Below are 13,395 nucleotides of genomic sequence, written 5' to 3'. Positions count from 1 at the left end.
TCCCCAGGGTTTATACCTTTCAGCTGCCACAGTGTGTAGTTAGGCTATGGAGTTGCCTGGGGATGGGGCCAGGAACCTTCCTTGGGGAGCGCTGGGTCACTGGTAACAAAATCACCACGCAATTTAGTGCAAATCAGGAGACATCCCCCCCCAGCCTCTTATTATCCTGGTGGCCTCTCCAGGGCAGAAACAGCTGTTGGAATGCAGATTTTGTTAGACACTGGGCTAAGGTTGGTGGTGGGGAAGAGCTCTGAAGAATAGAGCCATTGATAAATGGTGAATGAAATCAGGGACTGTAAACTAACAGTGACACTGAGCTGCCTTTTAAGGTTTTTGTTGGACATGACAAAACCAACCAAGTCAGTAAAGGAAATGGAGAGGACCTCATGGTAACCACCTTAGAGGTATCAAAAAGGCCTCTTTTTACTCTTTGGATAACAGCTTGATGTTGGATGCTGGGATATAAAGACGAGAAATGGTCCCTACCCTCGAGGAGCCCGTAGTCGAGGGGAGTAGACATCCATGTAAGCGCTGTGAAGCAGCCTGATAAATGTGTCCCGTGGGTCAGTGCTCGGGACAGTGGAGGAGGGGAACAGTCAGCTCTGCTCACAGTGCAGGAAGAGGGGTCGCATCAGCTTCCTGTTAAGGGAAAGTCAGGAGGCCAAGGGGCCAAGTGGGCTTGAGGCCTCTCAGAGCTGCCGTAGCATGAATGAAAGAGGGTGCTCACAGAGTTAGCTCGGACAAACTGACCAAAGTCTGGAAAAACCGATTTGGGCTGCAGGCTTGTTTGTGGGAATGTTGAAAATGAGGGAGAGGGAGAGAGAAAATGAAGACCTTGAAGACAGCAAATTATTTCACCTGTTTGGCTAGTAGGATTGTCTGTACCTGTGATATGGTATTTCTCACACTCCAGTAGAACGTCTAACTGGGATGCTACAAGTGAGAGTATGAAGGCTACAAGAAGTTTTAGAGAATTTTAGCCAATAAAGTGTGGGCAGAAAGGGTGAGGGTCAAGACAGAAATATGTGAGCAAAGGCCCCAAGGCATTGTCAGGGAGGGCCAATCTGATACCTCAGCTGCCACTGAAGGTAGCACTGGGCTGGGCTGCGCAAGGTCTCTAGGGAGAATCAGGGGCTGGGGAATGACATGACCACCCCCACCCCTCAAAGTACTGGCTGGCAGTTTGGATCTGAATCTGCTAAGCATCCCTTGGGAAGACCTCCTTCCATAGACCAGGGAGATTTATACCCTTCAAACAGATACACGGCCGGCTGACTAACATTGAGAGACAGAAGGAAGGAAGGAAGGAAGAATTCATGAAGAGGCAGGAAGGCCTGGGTGAGAAGAGATTTGCTACAGTGGACGTGATGGAAGGGGTGGGAGGTAGGGATGAGCTCTCCCTCTGAGCGGCAGCAGCAGGTTCATAGCCACAGAAAGAAAGCCAGTAGGTTGGGAAGCGCGGAGGGAGAGAGAAATCCCAAGGATCACTTTGGTTAAGTCCCCAGGCTTTACTTCTCCCTGCCACCATCCTGTCTTGTTTTCCCTTTCCCCTCTGTTGATTACATTTCTTATGTTGTAGACCAAACTCAGTTGTCTGACATGAGGAAACTGATATTAGGAGATGCTTCCTCCATCTCTGTGTCTTGTGGGGGAAAAGGATCCTGCATCATTTTGATTAAGATGCCATTGGGATGATTATTTTTTATTCTCTTGTCCTGAGTGTTCACAATACTTAAGAAGCCATACATTTATGTGATGAGTTTTGAGCTCTCGCTGTGAGAATTGAGTCCTTGCCTCAAAGCCTGATACAAGAATGTCCCCAGATTGACACTAGCCCCGCTGCTGGCCCCAGGCTGGCAGAAGAAGAGTGAGCAGGCAGAGAAGGATTTGTGTGTATTGAGTGCTGCCACAGGCAAAGCCTGGTTAGGTGCTGGGTGAGTCAGAAAAGGGGGAGGTAGACTCTGGAGGGAGAGTCACACATCAGGAAAGCTCTTCACCCGAAGTAGAGGTGCCTTGAATCGGGCTTGTGTTTAGGCCCAGCCCCTGTTATGTAGCTGGCCAGTGGGAGATCTCAGTCTGTGGCAGCAAACATCTGTTGAATGAGCTCCACTCTGTTCTAGTGCTGTGGTCAGTGTCTGGTCCTGGCGGGGCCCCTCCAGCCAAGGGCTTTTCTGAAGGCCAAATGCTGGTGGAGGCTCTCACGGGGAGGTTCAGAGTCCATAGTGAGGTTGGGGGGCTAAAATTGGTGGGCCAGAAAAGGCAGTGTGTATTGGGGAATGGAAGGGAGGAAACAGAAATTGATGTTGTAGCCAGAGTTCATGGGTATGGAGTGCAGGGTGTTCCAGGGGGTTAAATGTGGACATAGGGAACCTGGTTAGGAGGCATTGCTTGAGAGATGTTAGTGGATTGGGCTAAGGTGGTGATAGTGGGAATGGAGCTAGGTTACCTGTTGTGTGTGCAGGGAAAGAAACAAGCTTGAGAACCATGCTCTTAAGTAGCTCATAGCTCTTTTAGATACTTGTGGGCTCTGGCAGTCAGTGGCACTAAGAGATCTGATGAGAAGTGGAGCGTGGAACCTAATGGTCATTGTAAATGGAGTGCTCTGAGCTGGAGATCCATGTCAGGGAGAGCTGATATAGGTGAGTTCCTTGGCAGTGATGTAGGTAGTTACTCTTCTAGGATCTGTTTGATGAACTGTTTGGCGATTGGCCTATGGGAGGCGAGTAGTGATGGTTGGGTTGATAACTGTCTGGAAAGCTTGGAATCTTTCTCTCTAAATCAGATACACACTGAGGGCCATGGCTTGAGACTGCAATGTCCAAAATGGAGGCCAGGGACTCTGTCTGCATTGTTCACTGTTATATTTCCCCCCTCCCTCCCAGCACTAACAGATTTGAATGAAAGGCCAACTGATCAACTGAAGGGGATTGGTAGTTGGGGATGGAGGAGGCAGGGACTGATGAGTTGGGGAAACATGCCATTTTGATAAGGTCTCCTTTCATTCAGGAGGTAACACAACTGGAGAAGCAGTGCCGGGGCAGGCCTTAAAGGAAGTTCATGGTGGTGGAGTGGAATGTAGTGAGGCTCCCCAGCTGGGTGCCTCTGGATATTGTAGGAACTGCTGTGATCCCGTTCCAGATCTGTGGCCAGTGTTAGGCTTTCTCAGGACTAGGGGCTGTAAGATGGCTCCTGGCTTATGTCTCTAATGAGAGGTCTTCCGAGGAGAGGTGTCCAGTCCTTCGTTCTAGTTCATTTGTACAGAAGGAAGGTATTTTTCTGGAGAGAACAGTGTGATGAGTGTTCAGTGGGTAGCTGTGCCAGGGTCTTGACTGCGTTTTTAAAGGGAGCAGGTATTGCCATGGCAGGAAGGCCTCTTGCTGGCTTCCCAACAGAGATGGGCCAATTTGCTCTACAAAATTCTGGGATGTGACATGCCAGTTTTTCCTCCCCTGGATCTTAGCAGCCTAGAGAATGACATGTCCGATGGCAGAAGCAGGAAGTGGCTGGCTCACCCGAGGTGCTTGAAATGGGGCTGAGTAAGGGTTTGTTCTGAGAAGAGCTGAGAACCCTGGGCTCTGATTCTCAGTGGGTCAGTTTCTCTGTGATAAGGAGTTAGTCACATAGATGTTCTAGATGACACCTTTGCTATTCAGAGTGTGATCTGAGAACCAGCAGCATCCCCATCACCTGGGAGCTTGTTAGAAATGCAGAATACCAGGCCCTACTCCAGCACTAAATAGAATCTGTAATTTGACAAGATCTTCAGGTAATTTGAAGCCTGAGAAATACTGCTCTACTCTAGACCATTGGTTCTCAAACTTCAGCAAGTATCAGAACCATCTGGAAGACTTGTTAAAACACACAATGCTAGCCCCACTCTCAGAGTTTCTGATTCAGAAAGTCTGGGGTGGAGGCCAGGAATTTGCATTTCTAAGTTCCCAGGTGATGGGATGCTGCCTATAAGGGACCAGGCTTTAAACCACTGACCGCCTTAGCTTTCTTGTCTATAAAAGAGGGCAGTGACACCTGCCTGCCTTACAGAGAAGTGGGTTCCGATGAGCCAGTGTAGTGTGTGAAACAAGTGTTCAGGGCATTGTGGCCAGGATGTCAGTCTGTACGTTGCTTGCTTACTGGTCAGTGATTTTAAACATCTGCTGTCATGCCAGCACAAATGTTCCCCTGTCCTGGCTCTTAGCTGTCAGGTGCAGACAGAGAACAGGAATCTCTGAAGCACCCCAGGGGGATGCAGTCTTCTGTGAAGAGACCAACAGCCCCCCGAGGCTGTGGATGGCGATTATTGAGCAAGTCTTCCTGAAGCCCAGCCAGCCTCTCTGGGCTCCTTTCCAAGTTGCCTGACCAGACCCCACTGTCTGCCTGAGTGGGCCTGGTCTGTCTTGATCACCCCAACCTCCTCACCCCTGGCTAGTGGATCTTTAATATGTGGTATTTGCACTGATTGGAAAAATGGTCTTTGTCAAACCAGGTCTTTCATTCATCTTGTGATCCTGAGCGTGTTACATGACTTTCCCCCACCTTATTGCTGATTAACTGAACAGGCTTTGGCTTAATGTGCTGAAGTCCCAGAATGTGGACCCTGGACCTCCAAAGCAAGGGGAACTGAGGTAGAGGCTGTTCTGAGGAGAAGCAGTAGGGCCTGGTGATTCAGAGCATGGACTCCAGAACTGGGCTCCCTGGATTTCAGTCTGGTCTCCACTACCTACTAGCAGTAGGACTTGCCTTGATTAGGTTACTTGTACTCCTTATGCCTCAGTTGCCTTATTGGCAAGATGGGATTAATAACAGTACCGATCTTATAGGACTGTTGGGAGGATAAAATGTAAGAGCTTAGAACATTGCCTGGCGTGTAATAGCTGCACATGTCAGCTCTTGTTAGTAGGATTACTTCTAGTATTATTTTGACTCATGGCCTCATAGTAAGCTATTAGGTACAGCAGGTGGCTAGGAGGCAGGCCCTGCTTCTCTGGGGAGCATAAAGAGAGCCCGCAGGCCCTCTATCAACATAGTAGACAGCCACAGCTCTATCCACATGGATTTTCCTCCACTGGAATGGTAAGTTGGACTTGGCACCCTTCCACTTCCATGCCATCCCCTAGTGCTGCCCCTGGGGGGGCACTCCTGCACACAACCTCAGATTTGTTTAAATTACTTCTGTGACAAATATATGTATACAGGTAGCTACGAAGAAATCATTTGGTTGTTTGCTGCCCTGAAGGGTCAGCTTCACAGAGGCCACTAATATCAGAAGTTATTTACAATTGATTATCTGAAAATGTTTGCGCTGAGGCTGATTCAGAGTCATGTGCATGCCGAGACAGACACAAGCATGTGCACTCCTGGATAAGAAGGCAGTTTCTAAGACTTTTGGTCTCCTTCATTTAATGGTATTGTAAATTTTTTTAAAATTCAGGTTTCAGTATAAGTAAATTATAATTCACTTGGCACCCCCCCATCCCCAAATAAAGAATAGCAGTGTCTCTTTTCTGCCTCTTTCTTACATTTTAATTGCTTTGGGGTCTGTGGGAATGGGTGAAGAGGGACATGTAGGTGAAAAATCAGCCTTTTAAAGCTCCAGTTTTTTTACCCTTCCTTGTCCTGAAACTTCCAGCATCAGCTCTCATCTGTCAAAGTGTAAATCAGCAATTAAAACCCAAACAGCCAAATGCCAAAGATGACCCGAAGCACAAAGCAACTGACAAACAAGTCCGGACAAATCGACGGGTAATTTATAAGCTTTGCCCTAAAATCTAATTATTTGGCAATTCGAATTTGCAGCCAGCCAGGGCTCGGCAATAAATTTAACCCGCCATAAATTATTTAGGAGCAGGCTATGGTGTAAATCAAAACCACGAGTGTTTGTTTAAGAAATAAGCTCCTTGTGCATAAAATGTCTTTTTTTTTTTCCTAAAGGAGAAACTGTTAAGCAAACCATGTTCTCTTCGTTGCCCAGTGGTACTCACTTCTCCCTCTCAACTTCCCCTCTTGCCTATGGCCAAGAGGCTCCTCCATCCCTTGGAGAAAGGGCCTGTCTTTGCATGAGACTCTTATCCAAAAATCACGTGTCTGGATAAAACCCATGTTTTTGCCAGGTACTGCTTTTTCTACCTTGTTGTATGATGATGTCGCTTTTTGGATTTTATCAGACTTTTTTGTGCAGGGGTGCACTCTTTTTGTACTTTGTGTTAGCGGATGGAGAGAAGGGACAGATTGGTTGTTACCATCTCTAAATTCAGGGAATGCTAGTTCCTCGGTTGAGAGGGGGCAGCCATGAAAAACTATGTAATTTAAGACAGGACCATAGGAAACATTAGCTCAGGCAAAGAAGAATCTGTGCTTGGGAAAAAAGTCTGTAAGAATGCTACACTATTTTTTCTATTAATTTGTTTTTAATGGCGGTGCTGGGGATTGAACTCAGGACCTTATGCATGCTAAGCATGCGCTCTACCACTGAGCTGTACCCACCTCAATGCTACACTGTCCCACTGTCAAGAAACGGTTAACCTAAGTCCCTTCTGCTTAAAATCCTTTTGTTGTTGTATCTTCAAATACAATCTTATCACCAAAGACACTTTTAGTTTAAGGGAGTTTGAATACCCTGAAAGCAACCTACACATTTATTTCTTGTAATCTACTGATTGTGGGTGTGAAATTCCATTTGAAATGCTTTTGCGGTCTATGGCCATACTGCCCTGAACACGCTCAATCTCATCTGAAATGCTGTTCTAGTTTTGTCCTCAATTTAGCAGGAGAACCACTGGGGTTCCTACTTAAGCAATTAGAAAGTAGCTGCATTTAAAACCTTCACTCACTTAAAAAGATAAAAGAATATTTGCTTGGTGCTTCCTTTTTATCTTTCTGTCTTCCATCCCCTTAAAAAATACTTGTAGCTGGCATTTTATTGAGGGAGACAGCAGATACAATAGATTTGGAACCATGGATACTTTGAAAAATCCAAGTTTGAGGCTTTTTTCCATCCTTGTCAAGTTGTGGCCAATTCCCGTCCACCATCAGCAGACCAGTTTTTTGGGGTTATGGCACTCCACCCTTGGACAACCTAGCAGTGCTGGTAGCTGTGGATGGTGCATGGTGACCAGCTGTCCCAATTTTAGCAAATTCCTGCTTTTGGAAACTGTTGTCCCAGGCAAACAGAAAACTGGGGCATTGGTGGTCTGTAGCAATTGAGGAAGGGTGAGAAAACACTTAGAGATAAGAGGCAGGGGATCTGGAAGAAAGTACTTTCGAGTGATAAATGTCTGCGTTTGATTCTTGGCTCAAATACTTAACATCTTGTCACTTTAGGTAGATTATTTCACCTCTCTGGTCCTATGGAGAGCTCTGTGAAAAGCGTATTTTCTGTTAGAGCCATGCACTCGGCTTGTCTCGGCGTCTGTCAACCCCTTCATGTGTGTACTTACCAAAAGCTGAGAGCGAGGGCCGTATGCTAAAATGGACCTGGGTGCTGGAGATGCAAACTGAAGGCTGATGGTTCTTGCCCTCCCCGAGTCCAGAGCTCAGCAGCCCTCTGTGTCAGTGCAGCCGTAGTGGAGGCTTTTCAGTAGCAATCCTGCAGGACTTTTTGCCTGGATGGTCCACATTCATTGCTCCTGTAACGTGAGAACAGCCTTTCTTCCTAGGGGACAGGAGACTGAGCTCCTTAAAGACAGCCTTTCAGACTAAAAAAATCAGATCTTTCTTGACCTTTCAGATTTTGAAAGCTGTGAGTCCTACTCTCTTTAAGTCTCATTTTCCCCAGTCTGTCCCTTATTAGCACTGTAACCTTGAGCAAGCGACAACTGCTCTTTGGGCCTTAGTTTTTCTGTAAAGTAGAGAAAATAGTGATTCCTGCCTCATGAGTTGTTAGGTGGATTCAATGCTGTCATTTCTTTTGAGTATTTAGCAGTGTCTGGCACACAGTAAACAATAAATGGAAAGAATGAGATGATTCTGTTTTTTGTCTGTCTCTGAGGGTGTTGGGACTTGTTTCTTTCTACCCCTTGCCCAGACTCTGAACACCTCAGAGATAGGCGCCACATCTCGTGTTTGCCTCTGTGTCCACACCCAGCCCTGCCTGGTCAACAGTAGGTGCTTCGTAGTATTGGTTTATGACCTGATGATGATGACGATATGACATATCTTCCAGGATTAAAAATGGTAAGATAAGGAAATGTATTTGAAAGCACACTGTAATGAATAGCGTAACACTCGGTATGTCCCTCCACTGAGATACTTTCATGGTGCATCGTTCATTATTCACTCACATATCTTTTCTGCTCTCTGGTTCGTCTACTTCTCCAAAGCAGACTATGTCTGACCTTATCTCGGAATTCCTCTCCAACACCTGCACAGTGTTCTGCACAGAGTAGACGTAGTTTAATCGAACGCAAATGTCATACAAAAGTAAGAAATTGTGAAATTATTACTAGGGTTGGGAATGAGGGCTGGATGTTAAATACAGATTCTTCTTTCCTTCTTGGTACTACTTTACACAAGCAGACACTCCTTAAAAAAGTGTTCCTTAAAGAAAAACTTCTTCCCAGGGGGATGATGAAATGGAGGGAGGGCAAAGGAGGAGGGGTAGGGATGACAGTGTCATGATCTGAGCACCTGGCCCTGGAAGCCAGCACTTAGGGCACATCTTCATAAGCTCTTGGGTGGAATTCATGTGATCAACCTAGAGCTTTGGGGTTACTGCTCTGCTCATTATCAGCTGAAAACTGTTGAAGTGTTGGTATAAACCAGGTGTAGTGGCTGCAGGCTTGTGTCAGCTGGCTACAGATTGGGGCTCCTCTCCCATGAATGGGCTGTTGGGGCCAGTATTTTGAGTGTCTGGGCTTGGCTGGGCAATATGGGAAGGTAAGAAGTACCTAAGTGAGATCCTTTCTGTTCTGACTCCCCAAAAGATCTTTTACCAAAAGTTTCTCTTTTGCATCCTCAGTGGCTCAAAAGAATATGCCAGTGTGGAAGGTCATTGTTACAACAGCTGATGGTGATGCTGAGGAAGGGCCCCTGCAGAGTCACGTTCTGAGGTTGGCCCTCTTCTTGGTCTTGGAGAGCAGGCTTGGCTGATGGGCGAGCAACATTGCAGAGGTGTTTAGGATAGGTCCAGTCTGCTGTGTCCTGGCCCCCAGGCATCTCAGGGCTTACCCGTCTTCCCCTGGAGCCAAGGCTGGCTTGTTCCCCCTCTCTGGGAGGGTGGATACTGAGTATGAGCACTTAGGTTGGCTCCATTTCCCCAGGGGTGAGAAAGCCAACAGCAGGAGGGATTGAGCTGCAGTGGGTAAACCGACGGCCAAGTTTTAATAATGTCTCCTGGGGATGCTGACTTGGTGCTGGTCAGAGCGGTAGCTGAAGCGCTTACTATTTTATAATAAATACTGATAAAATTCTGGATCTGTAATAGCATTTCAGATATCTAAAACAAACCATGTGCTTGTAAAAAAGTGGAAAGAGATCAACTTTAAGCCATAAATTCTTGGTAATAGAGGGTTTTTTTCTATTTATGTTTGATAGATATTTTTGTTTCCAGAGGAATGTCAACTCCTAATTTCATAATGTATCGTGGGCTTAAGAAAATTGAATTTAATAAAAGCCAGAGATGAATGGCATCCTTAAAGGTCCCAACACTTGTCTTTATTAGCAGGACAAACTGCAGGTCTCCAAACACTGCTTCTCTCCAAATGAAACTTTAAATGAAAAGTACAGTTGTGTCACAGGTTAAATTTCATTGTGGGCCCAGCTAACACTATTAGCGAGGAGCTGGCTGTATTTGTTTCCTTGGACACCAGGGCAGCCAAACTTGCCAGGCTACGGAGGTCTTTCAGCTGGGGAAGCGTTTCTTCTACTTAGTGGCAGAGGAAGGGTATGTCAGAAGTTCAGGAGTCAGATGAACCCTACCTCAGGGTTAGCTCTTGGAAGTCTTGGGTATCTGATTTTGCAGGAGGACCAAGGTGTATTTGTGTGTGTGTGCGCCTCAGTTTTGTTTTTCAGAGCAAAGCTCTCCTCTCTCTGGCCTGCGTTGTGCTGGAGGAGAGCTATCATCTAGTTTAAGCCACAGCCTGGGCTTCCTCTGTGTCCCCCTCTGCCTCAGTCTTGCAGTCTTTCTGCCCTTCCTCTCTCTGGGGGTTCCCGTCAGCTTCTCCACCTTTGGGGCAGCCCAGGGAGGCCGGGCAACCAGAACCCTTGAATTTTTCTGTCATGAAATCTGGCTGTCTTGATTTGATCTTCAGTCATGCTCTGATATGTTGGATAAAATGCTTTAAAAACAAGCCTGATAGAGGTGGTATGTTTGGTGGGGAGATACCTGGCTGCCCTGCAACATCAGGGAGATCGACCATTTCTCCTTCTGTCTCCCCACTCATCCATTTCCTGAGTGCAGCCAGGTGTCAGCAGCTTTGTGTCGCTTCTCCGGGCTGTCCCTGGAGAGAACCAATTTGCCTTGATTTTAGTGATACTGGAAAGGTCTTCTCCAAAACGGGGGACCTGGAGTAGGGATGCCTCTGGAGCTGACTGTGGGGACCGCTGAGTGGGCAAAGCCCCCCTTCTCTCTCTGCAGTGGAGGCCTTTTTCACATGCTAATTTTACTCGGAGGATTTTGCTTTTATTTATTTATTTTTATTGTTTCCTATTTGTCTCTTCCAGATGTTTTCAGGGCAGTTTTTTTGTGTTGTAAACTAATTCCATTCATGTTTTAAAAATTTATGAAAGCGCTAATAAAAATGTCAAAGTGGTAAAAATGTTAGCTTTTCCTCTGCTTTGATTAAATTTTGCAAACTGTTTTTGAATATTAAAAAGCAATAATTTTTTTTATTCTCTCTCCTGGCTTTCCCTCTTCTCTCTGACGCTCGTGTGTGCCTCTGGCCCTCTCCCCCCTCCGGCGTGTTCCTCCCTTCCCAGGAGCGATGTGTGAGGCATGCTGCACAGACGGCGTGCTGCAAGCCTGTTTGCACACCAGGACCTGGGTGCTGTGCATCTCTATTAAATAACGGAGACAAATTAATCTTAGAGACACCAAACAAATTGTCACTCCTCCTCCTTCCATTACGTTCCAGTGGACTGGGAAGGGCTGGCTAAGCGATTGGGGGGGCAGGGGGAGCAGGCTGAAGGGAAGGCGTACTGCCTGAAAGAAAGGTGGGAGGCATTAGCTCCTATTACTCTTTTTCAGCTTTCTCCTCTTCAGTATCCCCTTTGGCTTTATATATTATTACTTTAAAAAAATTTTTTTTTGGTTAAAAACTAATGAAGAAGCTCATTGGCTCTGTGTAAACGTCCCATGCAGAATTCTGTGTATTAGTCTGATGGCTGGTTGTCTATGTGGCTGGAGACCCAGGCGCAGGCCAGGGCAGGGACCTGGGAAAGAGGAAGGGGGGCTCCTTTTAGGGGCCTGAATGAGCAGGCCTCTGCTAGAAAGCAGTTGGGGCACGTGGGGCAGATTCTTCCACTGTCTGCCTTCCCCGTCCAGAGACAGTGGGGATGTTGTGTGTCGAGTACCTGGAATCTGTGAAGATATTAACAGTGGGAGGGTTAGGATTATAACTGAGCTAGCAGCATCTCACACAGTCTTGGGTTTGGCCTGGCAGGAGCTAATGAGTCCAAAACACTCCCTTATTCTTGACTCTAAGTTATTTGAAATGGTGGGTTTAAAAAAACTTACTCCTCCTTTTCTGTGCTTTTGCCATTCCAGGAAATCATCGAGTTCCCCATCCTGAAGCTAAATGGCCGGACCATGGAGATTGAGTCTACCTTTCACATGTATGTCCAGCCCGTGGTCCATCCACAGCTTACTCCCTTCTGTACAGAGGTAAGGGCCTAGAGCTGGGCATCAGGGGCCGCTGGGACAGTAGCTTGGGGATCACTGGTGCTCTATACTGGCCACTTAGAGAAAGCTTAGGTCTTCTCAGCAGTTAAGGCAGGTGCATGTCGGACCCAGTAGCTGGCTTTTTACAAAGCCTGCCCCTCCCCTTGGACCACTGTGGTCATGGGGGAACCTGGGGAGGGCAGTGGCACAGTCTGTCCCAGCTTCCCTAACATTTTCCCTTCCTTGTCATCCTCATCCTTCCCAGTGACCAGGCAGTTGGAGTCTAGGAGCAGGGTGGTGCCTCTGGGGTTCAGCTTCTTTTCAGTTCCATTTCCCTTAGAGCCCTTGGCAAGAGGTGAAGATTCCACCTTCTTGGAAGAAGTTTTGTTCAGGCTTTCATACCTTTTTGGTAATGTTTCTCTGTCCTTGAGCAAAATGGTCCTGTGTGAAGCATTGGTTAAATTTCTGGGAAACACAACTCTGTCACCAAGGAAAGGGAAGGACAGTCCATGTAGAGGGTGAGGACAGCCTAGCTGAGGCTGAAATATCATCCTTATCTTATGCTGGTACTGAACTCGATCACCTCGCCAACAGGTTCTTATTGGCCCCATTTTACAGGTTGTGAAACTGGGACTAACTGAGACCTTGATGCTTGCTGGAGGCTCAGAAGAGCCACTGGCAGAAAGGAGGCGCTCCTGCAGAGTTTGACTCTCAGGACTGTATGGAGAGGCCTTCTGTGGCTGCTTTCCCCTGCGACTCATAATGTTTTGCACTCAGTGGTGGCCACAGGCGATGGTGGACTCATGGGTCAAGTGTGTGTGGTAGCAGAGGTGATGGGAAACATGTGTGTTCCTGGAGTCTTAAGCATTTGGGGTGAGGGTACATTAGGGACTTTGTGCCTTCATTTAGAGACCCACTTTCTTCATGCGAGTGAAACAGGAAGAAAGAAGTTGTTGAGTAATCCCCAGACAATCCCTGTGCTGTGGGGGAAGCTGAGGAAGGGCCTGCCGTTGGTGGGAGGCTCAGTGGGTTCTGAGGCTGACTTAGCCCAGATAGGAGATCTTGAGGGTGACTCCTGGGCTCAATGCCAGTGACCTGGCTGGGCATTTTGCTGTAGGCATCCATCTGCCAAGGTGTCTAGTCACTCAAGCCTTTTGTTGTTCCAGCTGATGATGTTGAGGCTCTTGCTCTTTCTGGGGTCAACTGTTTTTCAACCCTTTCTCCTGGGAACTACCTATACCACCAGGGGGCGCTAATCTGTCCTTTTTGCCCCTTTGGAAAAAATCATCTCTTGATGAAAATTCCCTTCCTTACTGGAAGGGAAGGGAAGATTTTCCTTAATCCTGCCAGATACCTGAGCCCTCCACTGGCCTGAAAGTGTAATGCCTTCTTATCCTTTTCTTCCTTCTTTCTGTGTGCGGCCTCCCCTGTGGGTCTCCAGCTCCATGCAGGTTGCCTGGCATAGACAGGCAGGTCTGAACGTGGGCAAGATTGCTGCTTGTTTAGGATGGAACAGATCACTGCTGGAGCTCGGCCCTAGGCAGGAATGGATACTTGAAAATATTGGGAAAAGGGTTTTTTTT

The 13,395-nt window shown here is 47.1% G+C and overlaps 1 protein-coding gene across 12 annotated transcripts in view; it reads left to right on the top strand.

The window, feature by feature from the left end:
- Nucleotides 1-13,395, top strand: part of ERI3 (ERI1 exoribonuclease family member 3) — a 123,148-nt gene that overhangs the window by 20,323 nt on the left and 89,430 nt on the right. For all 12 annotated transcript variants that reach the window (XR_004324975.1, XR_004324974.1, XM_032494101.1 and 9 more), the window contains one exon: nt 11,699-11,815. Coding sequence is in view for 10 of the 12 variants with exons in the window: in XM_032494101.1 (XP_032349992.1) it covers nt 11,699-11,815 (117 nt within the window). In the remaining 2 variants the exon portion in view is untranslated. The remainder of the gene's footprint in view (nt 1-11,698; nt 11,816-13,395) is intronic.

Source organism: Camelus ferus, chromosome 13 (genome assembly GCF_009834535.1).
Source record: "Camelus ferus isolate YT-003-E chromosome 13, BCGSAC_Cfer_1.0, whole genome shotgun sequence".
Classification (NCBI taxonomy): domain Eukaryota; kingdom Metazoa; phylum Chordata; class Mammalia; order Artiodactyla; family Camelidae; genus Camelus; species Camelus ferus.
The sequence above is the reverse complement of the archived record's forward strand: the minus strand, read 5'-3'. Positions and strand labels throughout refer to the sequence as shown.